At 41.5% G+C, this 16,776-nt stretch overlaps 2 protein-coding genes across 2 annotated transcripts in view; both read right to left on the bottom strand.

Annotated features, from left to right (window-relative positions):
• Positions 1-16,776, bottom strand: part of otofa (otoferlin a) — a 934,066-nt gene that overhangs the window by 253,459 nt on the left and 663,831 nt on the right. The gene's annotated exons all lie outside the window — the stretch shown is intronic.
• The window catches only part of LOC104966084 (F-box/LRR-repeat protein 17-like), a 198,938-nt gene that overhangs the window by 8,573 nt on the left and 173,589 nt on the right, over positions 1-16,776 (bottom strand). The window contains exon 5 of the mRNA XM_010795212.1: positions 7,949-8,091. Within this exon, the coding sequence (XP_010793514.1) occupies positions 7,949-8,091 (143 nt within the window). The remainder of the gene's footprint in view (positions 1-7,948; positions 8,092-16,776) is intronic.

Below are 16,776 nucleotides of genomic sequence, written 5' to 3'. Positions count from 1 at the left end.
TCTCCTTCTGTGTGTGTGTGTGTGTTTTGGAACAAATTCCAGAGCAGCTTACTGGAGGTCAGACACAAGCAGAATTCCTTAAATAAAATCACAACAGAGCTACTGTGTTTAATTTTTTTTGCCTCGCATGACTCCCTTGTTCTTCAGAATAAATAAAGAATGAGGACAGCTTGACCCTGTCCTTTCAAAGAACACCACGATACAAAATTCATAGTGACTCCTTAGAGCGTGGAGAGCTTGGATTGGATTTGTGGAAAGTTACACACAGGGCAGTGAGCAAGACTTTGGAGTCTCATCTGTAAAACTAACGTTGGAGTTAGAGACACTTACGGTGAGTATCTTGAATCGTGACTTTATTCTGAATGATCACGAAAGAACACTAAAATTAAAGCCAAGTTCTTTTGCAGGTTTTGTGCTAAACGCTGTCATTAGAGGAACACATCTTGACAGTATGATAAATCTGTATGTCTTTCGTGAATTTTTGTCTCATTAAAATTGTTCTTTTTCTCACGTGTTACTCATCTTCCACACTTCATAGGAACAGCATTTCTGACAAAACGTATTGAAAGCATTGACATCCATTATCTATACAGCTTTAAATAAAAAAGCTGGACATCAATCAGGGGCTTAATCCATACCCCGCATAATGTTCTGTATGTGTTAAATCTGCACAGACAACATTCACTGAGGGGGCTACATTGTCATTAGCATTAAAAAGCTAATTCATCACCAACACAGTAAGACTCTGCGCCTGCAGGCTAAATACGGGCTGTGACCTCCTGTTGTCTCTGTCGAGAAGGAAAAAACGTAGTTATTGTTTAAAGACATATCAGGATTGGCAAGTCTGAGTACCCAGGCCACACTGAGTTGTGTCTACTGTCTGTCCATGACTCCATGAGATTATGTTGACCTCCATTGTGATGAGTAAACAGCAGTGGATGAAGGAGGAAGACCAGGAAGGGGAGAAAGCGGGGAAGGCTGAAAGACAAGACAGGGGGGCAACTTGGATGAACTAATTTAATTAACAAAAGATGTGAGCAGCATCCAAAAGTGAAACAACCTTGGATGTCCTTGCTTAAGGAAGGGTAGGGGAGGGAGTAACAGAGAGACAAAAAGAGGGGGTAGGGGTTAAAAGAAAAGTAAGGACAAGGTGGAGGCAAAGAAAAGCAAGAGTGTCTTTGTGAGTGTATGTGAGCCAGGTTTAGGTCAAGTTTACGAGTTTGAGTGTCTGGAAGATTTTTGTTGAAGGGCAATTCTGAGATTCCCTTCAGATACTCAGTGAACTCTGTCGCTGTCTCACTTTATTCCAACCTCTCTCCTTCACTGTCCCTTGCTCCTGCCCTTTAGAAACAAGATGAAGGGATGATCAGGAGGCGGCTTCAGTTAAGACTGCCAATCAATATGGCTCTTCTGTGTGGGATGAGACTCCAAGATTACACTGAAAAGCACAAATAGCAAATGACTCTTTCAAACTACTTTCCTGACTTTGAACATTCAAGCCTGACCAAAGCCTGGAAAATAGGAACCAGGGGAACATCTCTATCCTATATTTTCTCTAATTCCTCCTCACTTTACAAGCCTTTAAAACTAAGAACCCCTGCCGGTCAAAATAACAACACTCATCACAGAAAGTTTTGCCCAACTCCAAAACTCTCATTTCCTAAACGAGAGTTAAAATGCCCCCTAACTCTTCACCATACTTCATCTTTGTTTTCCTCACTCTAAACCTCCAGGCCCTGAACAATTAGGCCGTTGTTTATGCCTGCAAATTGCTGCGCCGTGCCTATCTGTGTATGGTCCCCGGCAGCTGGATGCACCGGTGGAACGACGATATTGATTGGGATGTCTGTTCTTTTAACAAGGTCTGTCTGGTTGCTCTATCTGGGGGTGCAGCCGTGCTCATACCTGCTCCCCAAACGCAGCTCCACCTCGGTTCAGGTAATGGGAGAACACTTCAAAACTGCTTACAGAAAACACTTTTGCGGGGGCCATTTGTAAAGGGAATAGCCAGCACTCAGTCTATTGTTTCATTTCATCTAATTTTACTTTTATTTTCTCCTGGTTTCTGTCATCCGTTTAATCATTTTCTCATTCTTTTTTTCCCTAGAAGCAACCCCTCGTTTTACTTTCCTTTTCCCTCCTTCATCTGCTCCATTACTATGATAACTCTTAGTCTCTCCACTAGCTGTCCCTGAAGGGGCCAGTAGTCAGTGTTATTATTTTTCTAGTCAGGCTCCGTGCTGACGCGGTGAGTTTGCTTCCTTCTCTGCTTCACAACCTGGACTGCCTATTTGTTTTCACTCTAATGAAGTAGTGGAAATGAAGCAGGGGAAACAAGAAGGATAAGAAGAGAGTAGAGGGGGAAAGTCTTTAAGATGAGGGGAAAGAAAAGGAAGACAGAGGAAGAGGAAAGGAGAGGGAATGGACAGGCGGAGAAAGAGGATAAGAAGGAAAATGAGATACATGTAGATTTGAGCAAGCTGTGAAAAAGCTTCTAAAGAAAACATTGAACTCAGGCCGAAAAAGATCTAAATCCCCATAGTGATACATCAGCAAAGACTGAAGTCTACATTTTCAAATTAACCAGTAGGGCCCATTATAGAAAACAGCATCTTAACCTATAATCTTAACACAATTAAGAGACGTGTGAAAAGAGTGTCAAGATTAGATACACTGTATAGTATTCAGCTGTAAGGCTGTCTCTGTGTCTTTACTTTGTGGTTGGCTAAAAAGAGATACATTAGTAGCATTTAGTGAATTTGTGGGAGTTTGGCATATGTATGTGTTTCTGCTTCAGAGTCTCTGTGTGTGCCCAGTGCAATGAGCAGAATATATGTGCTATATCGCTCTCATTTGATTGAAAGTGAACTCTGCTCTGCGTTTCACCACTAGACAGCATAGCCTCGATTAATAGATAATATTCCATTGTGTTTGTGTAAGAAGATGAATTCCCCACACAGAGAGGACCTAACATTTTACAGCAGACTCACTGGGGAGCGGGCTTTTCAGTGACAGACGCAATGACATGTGTGGCACTGCTGAGCAAAAGAGGAACTGTTTTTCAGAAGATTAAGGCACTTTTTCCTTGAGTCTTTCAGCTGAATACTTCAAAAGACAGCCATAGAGGCAGGGCTGAAAGACAACTAAATGAATTGATTTGATTATTTTTGGGTGAGTCTGGATCAATCGCATTCTTTCCCCTCGTCAGAACTGTGTCGTTTGGCCCTGAGGGCGGAAGGGTGTAATTATTGGAGGCAGGCGGAGCACGCCATTTGCCCAGGCCTGGAGGGGTTCTGATTTCAATGCTCCATTATGAACCGTGTTAACAGCAAATAACATAAATTCCTCTCGGAAAGAACACACACTGTTACACACAGACACATCGTATTTGAGCAACTATAAACACACTGAGAGACAAAGAAAATCCTTCAGGCAGAGAGGAAAGGAAAAAAAGTCAGTGGGACAAACGCACACATTCCATACTATTCAAACCGTATATCACCCAGCCACTGAAAGGACAGTCTAAATAAGAAAATATTCTGAGATCAACTAGACTTCACTTGGATCTGTGCCGGTGCAATGTCTGTGTTTGTATAGATGTAAAAAACTCTCAAATTCTTCATATCTGTCTAAATGGCATTGGACTTAAAAGTCAGGCTGCCTGGCAGTAAAATGTATACAGTACGGAAGCACGTTTGTATAAACTGTGACGGAGGAAATCGATCCCTCACACTGCTCCACATGAGGAGAGCCAGATGGATCCTGTTAACAGTTCTTAAATGAATTCTACACTTTCTAAGTCCTGTGACATTCAGGGAAGCTGTTACATTAAAATTCCCAGCGTTTTGACAATTCCAAACAAATTTACACAGACCGAGCGGAGCTGTCGAGGCGGAGAGCAAACTGGGTTGTCTGCACTGTGTGTCAAGGTTATCACAGGACTGTATTTGTCTAAGACTGACAGGACCCCGTCTGAAACCTAACCCCACATTAGTTATTGTGGGATAAAGCTTTGTGGGGCAGGAAAGGAAAAAAGGAAGGAGGGAGAGAGAAACTTAAACCATGATTTATTTTAAATAGCCAAATGTGGGGTGCAGAAGTTACCTGAACATCTGTAAGGCAGGCAGGCTAAGGCAGGCCGAATGCTGAAGAGAAGGCCTTTTATTTCCTTATGTGATATGGTAATTAGCTGTTATTTTTACCAGTGTTGCAGTTATTTGTACTAAATTCTTTACAAAATACACATCCTGAACTAAAACCAAGCAGCATCCTTTCAAGGGAAATATTAACTTTGGAATATTTCCAATATGTCCAAAACACTGTCAACACAGATCTCACAAGGATTAACCACCTGCCAAAGCAGACCACAGTGAGCAGGTGTATATAACTATTCATTTTCGCAAAGCAAACATTTATGGTTGGTTTGCAAGGCAGGATGATTTTGGGTTGGGGCCACTGTCAATGATCCCCTTAGCTACAGTATGTTGGCTTGGACAGTAGGTGCATGATGGGTAAATATTGAGATGGTTCCTCAAGTGTGTAGATCCTGGGGCTGAGCTAAACAAACAAAGGTTGTTCCGAGTGTGAGAGCAATTAAAGAAAATACCATCCAGAGAACATATTCTACACTGAAGAACTTTTTCCTGGAATCTCTTCCTGTTATTGCCTTATGTAGAATGTAATCATCAATACAGTTGAACAACCTAAGAGCCAAGGAGAAATGTGTCCTGCACTGCAGAAGTGCGGATGACCTTACATGCTGGTCATTCACACTGTCAACACTGGACTGAGGAAAGAAAGAGAAACAAGCGTATGCATGGAGAACACTACGCCTTGCATCTTACTTTATACAATGGAGATTTTAATAAAATGAGGCATAAGGAAAAAAAATCTAATGGATTTGTCAACATAAAGAAGAGATGCTGTGGCGGAGAGAAATCTAAAGTTAAGTAATTTGCACAAGACTTTCATTATGTGGGAACCTTGTGGAATTGAGAGTTATCCCCCAGCTTCTGCATTTTCCCAGAACCGAATTAAGTGCAGAGATGAGATTAGTTTGCCCAGAGATTGAATTGGACATGCCTCCGGATTTTACTGCCGTGATACACAAATAAAGCATGATACAACTTTGCTAGAGGCTGAAATGTCAAATGCAAACCCGGAAAAAAATCATGACCAAATTGAATGTGCTCTCTATACTAAAAACACATTTTGCGAAGTACTTAAAAATATTGATTTGGTTTATTAAAGTGACACAACATGCAACACAGATTAAAACCACTGTGAAACCTTGTAAAAAAGGTTCACCAAGCAGTGGTCAAAGAACTTATATTTAGTGTGTAATTGTATTTTATTAATGTCACTTGACTTCCTCGAGCAGAGAAGAGGCGTAGCAGCAGTGTGGCCAAGGGGTTGAAAAGTCACACAGTCAAATCAGACAACAGCCAATAATAACCCTGTCACAGTGACCTTGATAAAGAGATCCAACAGCCCTATCTGTGGGTATTTCCGGAGAGGAGTGTCAGCTGCGTTAATGCCTAAATGGGTAATGCTGTCACTTTAAAACAACTTTTAAATAAAACAGAAGCACCAGTCTTTAACTGAGGCGAGTGACGAATTTCCAGAGGGGAGATGAGGATGAGTGTTCACTTCTGCCCCTGGACTTACTTGTAGATAACCACAATCTTCATCAGCTCTCACCTCCTCACCTTTTTGACTCGTTCTGTAGCTCACATTTTCAGTATTAACAATATATTCCTGTTTTTCTGTTTCCCTCTGAGCACGCTTTGTATTACAACCATTCCTCTCTCTTTCTCCTCCTGAAACTTGACCTAATGTACTGTAACTCCTTCTCACACCTAACATCATTAAAAAAAAACAATAATAACAACAACAGCAACAAAGAAAGTAGGAGCCGTTGGCAGGTTTTTTCCCACACAGGCCAGACCAACCCTCACCACTACTGCAGACTCATTTGGAATGCTACATTTTAGTACTCAAAAGCCTGGAAACTGAGCAATGGTCGAAGGGGGCAAACATGCCATGAATTAAATCTGTGATTCAGAGCTGGTAATGTTCCTGACCTTGCAAACTGTCAAACTCTTCTATTTGTTCAAATCACACTCCATTACAACTTTAATAGTACAACATTACAGCTTTATTTAGCTCCGTCATCCCCACATTTCCCCCTTCGAAGCAGAGAGAGAATAATTATGTATCTTTCCATCGTCTAGGCAAAATGATGAGTATGAATATCACATCTAAAGAGAGAGATGGAAAGATAAATAAGAGCAGCGGGATAGTTGAATGTTTTCTGTTGGTAGGGCAGGAGCATGAAAGCATAAAGTGTATTGAAACTAGGAAATATTGTTATTCCAGTAAAGATGTAGGTCATTCCAGAACAGAGTTTTTATTACTCTGGCTGTAGATATCGATTGTAGGGTCACTGGGTCGGCAGAAGGGAAGTAAATGAAAATGGAATCTAAGTGATCACCTGCTATGTAATGCAGTTTCTCTTTATTACTCTTAGATAAATATCATAGATACACATTCATGTCTGCAATAATGTGGATTGAGTGTGCTGCTTCATCACTGAGATCTAACATATAGGGGTCACTGTCAGACCCTCATATGTTTTAATTTCATTACAGCATAAATAGATAAATATGATACACTGATGTTCTTGTCGCAGTTAACGATCTCCGGGCTGGCATTTTTATCTGAAAAATCCATAGGGTCAATCCTTAGGCCACGGCACGCAGATACCACTGATTTTATAATGCAGGAATAAAAATGATGAGTTCCCAACCCGGTGTAAGGGCCTCAACTTTAAGTCAAATCTTATACTCCCTCCTTTTCTTCCCTGCCAACTTCTACAGTACTTTCACTTTTTACTGCACAGCACGGGGCTTTAAATTAGTTTAGCCCTAAAGCCAAATGTAAAATGTGGCCTGAACAACAAAAGGCTCATTAAAACATACTATTACACTCACCATATGCAGGCCCACCAGCATTGGGAGTATGACCTGTGCTGTGTACTACGCTACAGAACAAGAACGCAGGCTGTAGAATATCAGCACAGGCTAAAGTTTCTTGGTTAGGCAGCTGCTCACTTTCCCTTCCTTGTCTGCCCTCATCCCACTCATGTCACACTGAATGATCCCACACTAAGTGGATGCATCTGTGTGGTAGCAGCTCCACAGTGCCAATTGGAGAGGTGGGAGGAGTTGTTACCATGGCACTACAACTAAATGTGCTTCTATCAGGTTGGTGATTGGACGGGTTAGAGGCCAGATGAAGGTTTAAGAGTGACTCTGGATAGAATGTTGGTCAGACCCAGAGGTGAGTAGGTTTGAGAGGGCTCACTGTGTCCCTTCCCTTCTTTTATAACCGAAATGGCTGATGGACATACGGAGCACAGCAGTGGTGGCTTAGCTCAAACATGTTGGTACATGATTGTATTCATACAAATATATGAACGTTCAAAATATAATTCATTTTCTAATATGAATAATTCACTTTGTTTTCTAATAACAACAATATTGTATTATTGCCCCGTTTTAGATACAATAGCAACAGGTTTGCAATCAGCAAGCAATCTGAGTCTGATTGCACACCTGTTGCTATTGTAATTAGAACTGGGCAAAAATACAGTATTTTGCACACACACACACAACCACCATATGTTACCCACAGTTAGAGAACAATGGGGGCGGTAACAACTGCACTAAAGTGAGGCTAATGATTATTATTGTTATTCTGACGGTTATTTTAATTCTGCAAATTGCCATAATGTTTTTTGCTGTCCACATAACAAAAAAGACACAATTTTGCTCTTTTTCACATTTCCAAAAGCATCCTTTGAGATGGCTGCACACATACATTAGATACTGTACTGCGCTGACAGGGAACCAGGCAGCAGCAGACATATCGGGCTGAGCCATGTTACCTTGTCACATCTCATGAGGCCCAGGTAGCGGAGGGACTTGCTGCTCTGAGCGATCTGTGTGGCTCCCTGGTCTGTGATGTCCTTACACCAGCCGGCATCCACAGTCTCTATGGTGCTGCTGTACTGGCCTATGGCTATCAGAGCTGTGGAAACAGGAGGGAGAGTGAGAGAGGGGTGAGGGTAAGGAAGGAGGGGGAAAAACAAGAGAAGGTGTTAGTCTGACACCCGTTCTCATGCAAATGCAGCAGCATCATCCTCCCATAGAGACGCACAGTAATTCCAGATGGAACCAGTGTCATCTGGCCAGCTGTGACAAATACGACAATGTTTGCACAACACCTTGGAATTATCCACACATACAAGGTAACACACTGAAACACACACATCACACACAACTATGTTTGTTCAGACTGCTGCAGGATTCATCCATTAGAGCATTGGCAATAGTCACAGCACTGAAAGGCAATGACATCGTGCCAGGGTATGATTTAATTATGATGGTGTGTATGTGAGCGTGTGAGTGTGTGTTTGTGTTTACTGCTGGTAGATAGGGCAGAAACATTGTGACAGGGTGAAGAGTATCCACAGAAACAAATATGTGTCAGTGTCTGGGGGCTTTGTTACAACCTAGAGCATGTGTGCATAACTACACACATAAACACTCATGCACACACGCAAACAAACACAAACCTCAGAAATGGGTTCTTTTAATATAGTCTTAATTTATTTTTCAGCTGAGCACATATTAAATTGTGCAGCTGACAAACCAGATGAGATCAAATTGTCTGTTATCTATCTCAAGTAAAGACATACTCTCTGTTGCATTAACAAACAAACATACACAGAGACACAACAATCCTCCTCATCAATCTTCGACCCGTCAATCGTTGGGCAGATGGAGGAGACCTGTGCGCCACCAGTCGATTGATAGTGCTGCTCGGTGATCGATTGGTAAGGTCTGAGCTTTGTTCTCCCCTCTCTCACAACCACCACTAATGAGAGTGGGACGGGAGGAGATGGAGCGAGGGATGAGAGAAAGATGAAAGAAGGAGGGTGAAGACAGAGAAAGCCTTTGACAGCACCTTCAAATCCTTACTTAGCCCTTATGTTGTTTTTTCATTACGGAAATCTATTTCACCTCAAACTTTTTCACAAACAAGATAGAGACTCAAACATCTCCACTTTAACCAGCAGGGAAAGAATATGTTTAAACTTTTTATGTATACAAACATTTTAATGTTTAATCTCTACCTGTCTTCTAAAATGTTGCCGTATTTAATCAAATGTAAACATAGAATTAGCAGATTGTTGATGTCGCTGCACATTGGGTAACTTGTTGTTCAAGAATGTGTTTGTGTGTGTGTACACGAGTGTGTGCTTACACTGCGGAGCGGGAGTTTGTTTCCGCAGGAGAAGGGAAATGAATAATCTTACGCTTTTTGAATCAACTGTATGTATTTAACCCTTTTTCCTCATGTGCAGCTGGAGCTAGGTAATGTAGAGTTTCCTCCACACACACACACACAGGAACCATCTTGTGTACAGTAGGTAACATATGTAACATATAGCCTTGGGCACTTGGGTGCTCGACATGTGGTTCCCTTTGTGCTCCAGCATGCTCTTGGATGCCATGCATAATGGCCCATTATGACTGAACAGGCAGTAACATGGCTTTGAAGCTACAGAATGTTTCATGTAAAACGGCACCATGGGGAAAAGGCTCCATCAGGCCAGATGGGTTCAGAACACACGGAGTAGCCATTTTGTTTTTTGACTGGCCCTGACCCGGTAAAGCATTCTAAAAATGGAGACGCCTGCATTTTTCTATGTGTGTTTGAGTGTGTGTGAGATTGGAAAAACGTCAAATAGGTGAATGGCTCCCCATCCTGATTCCCTTGTCATGTCCAATCACATGATCCCAAACTCGATTACCTGGGCTCAGACCTCTCGTCTGATGTTGAGACACACATATTGCTGCTGTTAAAACCTCCTCGCAGTGCGATTGTGAGTTTTCTGAGAAACAGGGAGATCAAATAAAAGAGGAGAGCTTCACAGTTAACCGAATCCAACAACAGAACTCCCTCCACTTCCCTTTCAACAACTCCAAGACCCTGTTTCTTCCACTTCACCGTTACTTCTTTCAACCTGACAAAGTGAGCGGATTGAAGCAGACAGGGTGCCTACCATAGTGAATCTATAAGAAGTGTGTGAATATATTGTCCGTGCATATCCTGATTACTGGGCTGCACTTACCTAAGTACACAAACCTTCCTACTCGAAATTAGTGAATTACAGGCTTTTGACTTCATAAAGAAAAACATGTGGTGGTAAGAGATAGCAGCAGGGAGAAAGAGAAGAGCTAATAACACTAAAGAACATATTGTTATGCTCTCACGTTGGTCAACTGGAGAGTCAGATAATGGCTTTGTCAAAACGAGCCAAGTGTTAGGCTATTTAGACTTGTTTAGTACTCCATCAACAAGTTCATCTGGTCACCATTAAATCTAATATCCCCGTGTGCTCTGCCTCTCTCCCTCTGCCTTTGATCCTCTATCAGGAGACTGTAAACTCCAGCTACTCCTGGTGGCAAATGGAAATCGTTGGCTACTTTTCAGAAAGAGAAGAGCTTTAAGGGAAACCTTTTAACTATAATCAAAAACAGTTTTGGTCACCTTGTCAGAGATGGAGAGGGCAACTGAACCTGTTTTAGAAGAGAGAGTAAATAAAAGAACAAACAGAAGAGGTGTTTTACTTTTTAATATTGGGTTTCAAAATGATTTGACTGGCAGTGTATGGGACCATAAGACCAGGAAATTGTATATCCTGACTGACAAGGATTTTCTGTCCTAGAAATAGATGAAGCGATATGCAAGAGAAGTTAAGGTGAAAAAGAGGTGGAAGAGTCAGAGAAAAAGTTAGCAGAAAATCCCTTTCTGGCAGCAGGAGCTGTGACTGAGTGGTGACTACACACTCACAGGCGGTAATGAGGACACACTCTGCTGCCCAGGCTGGAAATGGCTTTCGAATCTGGCTCTGTCTGTGTGTATGTGTGTTTACACTCCCTCTTTAGTGTGAAAAGAAACAGAGAGACTCAGAGATTGACCTTAAATCCATGATATCATTCATTTTGAGCATGGCACATTTCACCTGTCTTTTACTGAATCTGTCATTTGGGGATTAACTTATGTCATCATGCGAAAAACAGGTGGGGATCGTATTCTAAAGCAACTGTTGCAGTTCATTTAAGCAACTGGGATTTTGGCCAACACATCTTCTTACTAATCAATCACCAAACAACAAATCGATCAATGGATCAATATAAAGTGTCATGAACCATTTAGTCCCTCTAGGAAGCTGGGTCAAATACTGAGCCTGCAAACACTCATGGTAGTTTGCTTTCCAATTCTTTTACTAAGACTTTCTCAAATGTTAGAATTTAAGGGGAAGGCACTACTCATAGCTCTTAGTGAAGAAACAAGGTGACAAATATCGAGCAGAGGTGAATAACCAAGTAAAACCTCAAATCTTCTGTGTTCCATTAACTTCTCCATTATCTCTAGACAGAGATTCATAACCTATTACTTTCCCATATCAGGCACAAGCTGTTATCAAAAGCCATAAATAGCGGATTTATCCAGACAGAGGAGCGGCTCTGGGGTAAAGTAACCACATTCTTAACAGAGGGGTCAGGAGTTGGTCAATCCTGTGATGACCGCAACGTGAGAAGAAACCTTCCTTAATCAGGTTATTCCACTATCTCCGTACCTGACCTCAGAGCTTCAGGGGTTAAGCATCTTTTACAGGCTTATTAGATATTCACTTATTACATTCTCCTAAATGATGGTGTGCCATTACTGCTATCTTATTGCTCTGAATCCATCCCCAGGCCTGTCTGCTGTAACCCTATACACCATATTTTAGCCGCTGATGAAGACAGAACGCTTACGAAAGACATGATGGTATATGGTGGTTAAGATTTACTGTGGTGCAGTGTGTGCATGTGTGCAGTGTGTGTGTGTGTGTGTGTGTGTGTGTGTGTGTGTGTGTGTGTGTGTGTGTGTGTGTGTGTGTGTGTGTGTGTGTGTGTGTGTGTGTGTGTGTGTGTGATTATGGCAACAGGGATAATGCAAAAAATGGCTTATTATGGCTGATGTATTCCAGAGAGCACAACTGTCATGTCTAATGTGAAAGACATCCACTGTGCTGCTGCATGCCCAAAACCAAAAGAAACTCAGTTTTCATTTCTTGTCTTCCGAATTGGTGTAAGTAGTAACAAGGGATGCAAAAGCTATTTTTTAGGGCGGAAATTACAATCTGTATGTTTTCCTTCCAATTTAGCAAATTGTCTTACCAGTACTGACATGGATTTTTTGCAAGGAACATGGCCAAGTTAGTTTCCCTTTTGCGGTTTCAAATCCTTTAAAGAAAAGGAAGGGCAATAAGGGTGCAGGACTCAAGTATGTCCAAGCAGGACTGTGCTGATTACCGGCATTTAAACAGCTGACTTACCAAGCTTTCCTCATGCTGATTTAACAAAGATTTGGTGAATTATCAGGAAAAAAAATAGGCTGAATTTCAGGTTTTTTCATTTTTCTTCAATGGATCCAATCCCAAACAAAGAGACACATGATGAAGTGCATGGACAAAAGGTGAATGACCTTTCAGATGTTTAAATTGATTATGGTGTATCATTATTGGATCCCTTTTCTGTGAGTAAATATATAAGTATGTACATGTGTGTATGTTCCCATGTGTGTGTGTAACATTTGTGTACTGGTTTTAACCATGAGCAGCAAAGGGAAAATGCTCCCACAGGATTGTGTTTACATGATTGTACATACACATGCATGAGCACATATGTACACCACACATGAGTGTAAAAAACTGTCAGGAGACCTCAATGAGCACCATGTGGATGTCACTTACCTCCTTTGATGCCTATCTGACCTGGCCCAGCATTGGCCCCATGGTATGATTGATTAAACACACTATGCTCACCTTCAAAGCCCCCAGCCAAACTGACTAGGGTCAAGCAGAGTACCAGAAATAATTCAGTAAACAACATACCAAATAAAGCTTTTGAATCACACACGCAAGGAGAAGAGAGAGGGACTGTTTTGTTGGCTGGGAATTAACCAATTAAAAGCTGTGAGAACTAGAGGGAACTTGAGAAGGCATGCCGACAATCCCTCGATTGAGAGGAGAGACAACCCTGCTGGGCTGTGGACATGAACATGAACTTGATGTGACAAAAACTGGGCTGCTTCTTCCAAGGCAAAGAAACATTATTCAGAAAGAAATAGAAAGAAAGAGAAAAGCGAATAAGAGAGAAGGAACAAAATGAGAGAGGCAGACATTCAACGAGGTGACGTTCTTTGCCCTGACATTTTGGGCCAACGCAATCAAAGGCCGGGGGAACTGAAATGAGCCAGGCTCCACAGAGAGACACTGGAGAGAGGAGGAACAGATTGAGTGGGACACAAGAAGGAGGGAGAGCACTTTATGGTGGGACATGCTCGATCTGGGAAATTAATTAGCCAGAGGGCAGGGAGAAGGCAGTGTGCCTCCTTGTGTGTGTGTGTGTGTGTGTGTGTGTGTGTGTGTGTGTGTGTGTGTGTGTGTGTGTGTGTGTGAGAGAGGGCATGGGCATTTTCCCAATCAGCCTCTGATCTGATGTAAACCAGCTGACACATAACATTTGTGGCAGTGTGTGCTCGTATGGCTTTATGTGTTTCTGCGAGTGTGTGTCTGTGTGTTTCAGGCAGAGAGAGAGAGAGAGAAACAGAAGCAATCAGCAGACCCAGACATGTTTAAGTGGTGAGGTAAAGGCAGTACAAGTCAAAAGTGACTCTTAAGTTTCATGGTGAACACACACACACACACACACACACACACACACACACACACACACACACACACACACACACACACACACACACACACAGAGTTTTAGTAGTTGATGTGTGATAACCTTGTGGAGAGGATGTGAAGTTTGGAGAGGAAGATTGGAAAGGTGAGTGAGTGGCAGCGAAAGGGAGAGATAGAGGGGAAGAGTGATGGGCAAGGACAGATAGACAGAGTAAAGGCGCGATAAGGAGAGATGGAGCTATCACAGGGGTGACCTACAACAGCCTTTCCTTCACCACTGAATACAACCACTCGTCACCCATTCACACACACATTCACAGGTCAACAAGACACTTAACAGGTCGGCATTATTCATCAGGACTCAATTAGGTTGAACACACTGTGGTCTACACCAAGAGCAAAGGATAGGATGCACTCACAGTTGAAATACTTTTAAGAACTTGGAAACTCTTTCTATTTATTATATGTGCACCTCACAATTTGTGCCCCAATGCCTTGGGACAACCCCTCTATACTCTGTCACTTCAGTCAGCCTTGTCCTCTCTTAATATGTCTCTGTGTCGCTATCTTTCTATGTCTTATGCTTTGTATTTTTTTTACACTCATCACTTGTGTTACCAATTGTTCATACCTCATTGATTTGTATTGTAAACAACATCATCTCATAAATAAAATGTATGTGTATAATCTATGTGGAAATAGTGTGTTTTATATCTTCATCTTTCTTCTTCAATACAAGCACCTAATCAAAACACACACACAAACACACACACACACACACACAAACTAAGTTCCCATTGGCATCAGCAGTAAAACCAAGATATCAAGCTCTATTTCAAACCAACAGCACCTCTGCACCTCTCCTTTGACGATATTAATCTCCACAACTTTTCTCTCTCTCTTTCCCCCTTTGTCTCTTTCTCCATTGCTCTCCCTCTTTCTCTATTTTGGATTGTGTATAACAGGAAACAGCTCTCGAATTCTGACACCCCAGACGGAGGGGCATAAAGCTTAACAACCTCAATTTAAAATGAGAAGACGAGAGAGGAGAGGAAGTGAAGAGGCGGAAAGAGGACGAAAATGAAGACAGACAACATTCTGGTGAACTGCATGTTGCATGCGTCTGACTAAAATTAACGTAGCGTAGCAATAGTTATGGCTTTGGTTATGGATTATGGCTAATCCTCTAGCATAGGGAGCAGGTCTTAAAGGTAATTACACGCTGCTATTGGATCCAGAGCCCAGAAATGGGCCTCTCTTACATTGCGCTTATTACGATCCAGAAGAATACTGGCTGCTCTTACATGTTATAACCTTTCGTTATTACACACAGCCTGAACAGAGTACAGGTTAACACACCATGGCATTCTCTGCCAATCTTAATACTATTTAAACCTGTCTGAAGGGTTACAAAGTGTTGTTGCTGGGATATCAGCTGTTCTTTTAGTTTGTTATGGAAAAAGGCAAAACACGGATTAAGGATACAAAAACACTCTTTGTTTAGTTCTGTAATAATTGTGACTAGGAATTCATTTAGTCATCAAAAGAAAAGCAAAATAGCTTGCCGTTGACCCACTTAGGGTAATTAGCAGCTCCACTCAGTTCTTGAATAGTACCAACACTGAAAGACAGGAAGATGGACCCACTGGAATGTTTATTTAAAGGCATAAGCCATACCCTCACATTTTGTTGACCCTTTCCTCCTCGAAATGCCCCCCTGACTCCGTCTAACACACGCAGTCAGCATTCCAAGTGCCACTAAGTCTGTTTCGATGCCTTATCTCGAGCCTTTAACAGTCCACTCTGTCCGCTGTAACCCTGCGGGAATCATTAACCAGACACACACTTCCTCGACCACTGAGAAAATCCTCCAAATGTTTGTGTGTGTTGCATGTTCATGTGTGTGTGTGTGTGTGTGTGTGTGTGTGTGTGTGTGTGTGTGTGTGTGTGTGTGTGTGTGTGTGTGTGTGTTTCTCCGTGTGTGAATTAGGGTCTACTTAGCCCCCGAAGCAACCATAAAACAAATGACCCGATACCAATTAGTTCAAAACAATTAGGTTAGTAGACCGGTAATAGCAGGCGGACCCACCCAAGGAAAAGCTTAGGTTATGCCTGTTTCTTTCCTCAAGCCTAACACCAATAAAAACAGTCACAAACAATCTAACCTTGACAATACAGAAATTAATAATGTGTGCAGCACTGGGACTACTTAACATGGTGTCGAATAAGTGCTAAAGGAAATAGAAACAATAGTCAGAACATGCAATGTCTTGTACATTTTGCTTTTGAGCACTACATTATATTTAATGTACTAACTAACTGATACGTTTAACTGTAATCTAAACTTTTATTTGACCAATCAAAGCTATATTTAAGGTTAACCTCAAATCAATACAAAGACCTTAAAAACTAAAGCACATCTAAAATCTCAACATGCAAAAGTCAAACAAATGTTTTAACTTAGCAGAGTAGCATTTGAATTGCTTAATAAGATGAGAAGAGGAGATACAACTCGACTCCAGTGCGAGCGATAGAATTGCTAACAAAGCACTTATATACTAATAAAGGCCTGGCTTATCTAAAGCCAGTTGAGTAGCACTTGAAATGTTTTAGCTCTATGAAACCTGATGTACTTATATGATTCTGTTTTCTTCAAGTTTGTATTTTGTTGGTCGAACGCACTTATTGTAAGTCGCTTTGGATAAAAATGTCAGCTAAATGCAATGTAATGTAATAATATATAATCTTTCCTTATCTGAGTCAGCTTCTCGAGCCGTATCTGGCCGTGCAACACTTACAGTGTCACATAGCCTACTGTATGCAGAAGTATTATTTTGATGTACTTATATGATTCTGTTTTCTTCAAGTTTGTATTTTGTTGGTCGAACGCACTTATTGTAAGTCGCTTTGGATAAAAATGTCAGCTAAATGCAATGTAATGTAATACAATTATTATCTCA

This window comes from Notothenia coriiceps, unplaced genomic scaffold (assembly GCF_000735185.1).
Source record: "Notothenia coriiceps isolate Sejong01 unplaced genomic scaffold, NC01 NC01_scaffold00037246, whole genome shotgun sequence".
Classification (NCBI taxonomy): domain Eukaryota; kingdom Metazoa; phylum Chordata; class Actinopteri; order Perciformes; family Nototheniidae; genus Notothenia; species Notothenia coriiceps.
The sequence above is the reverse complement of the archived record's forward strand: the minus strand, read 5'-3'. Positions and strand labels throughout refer to the sequence as shown.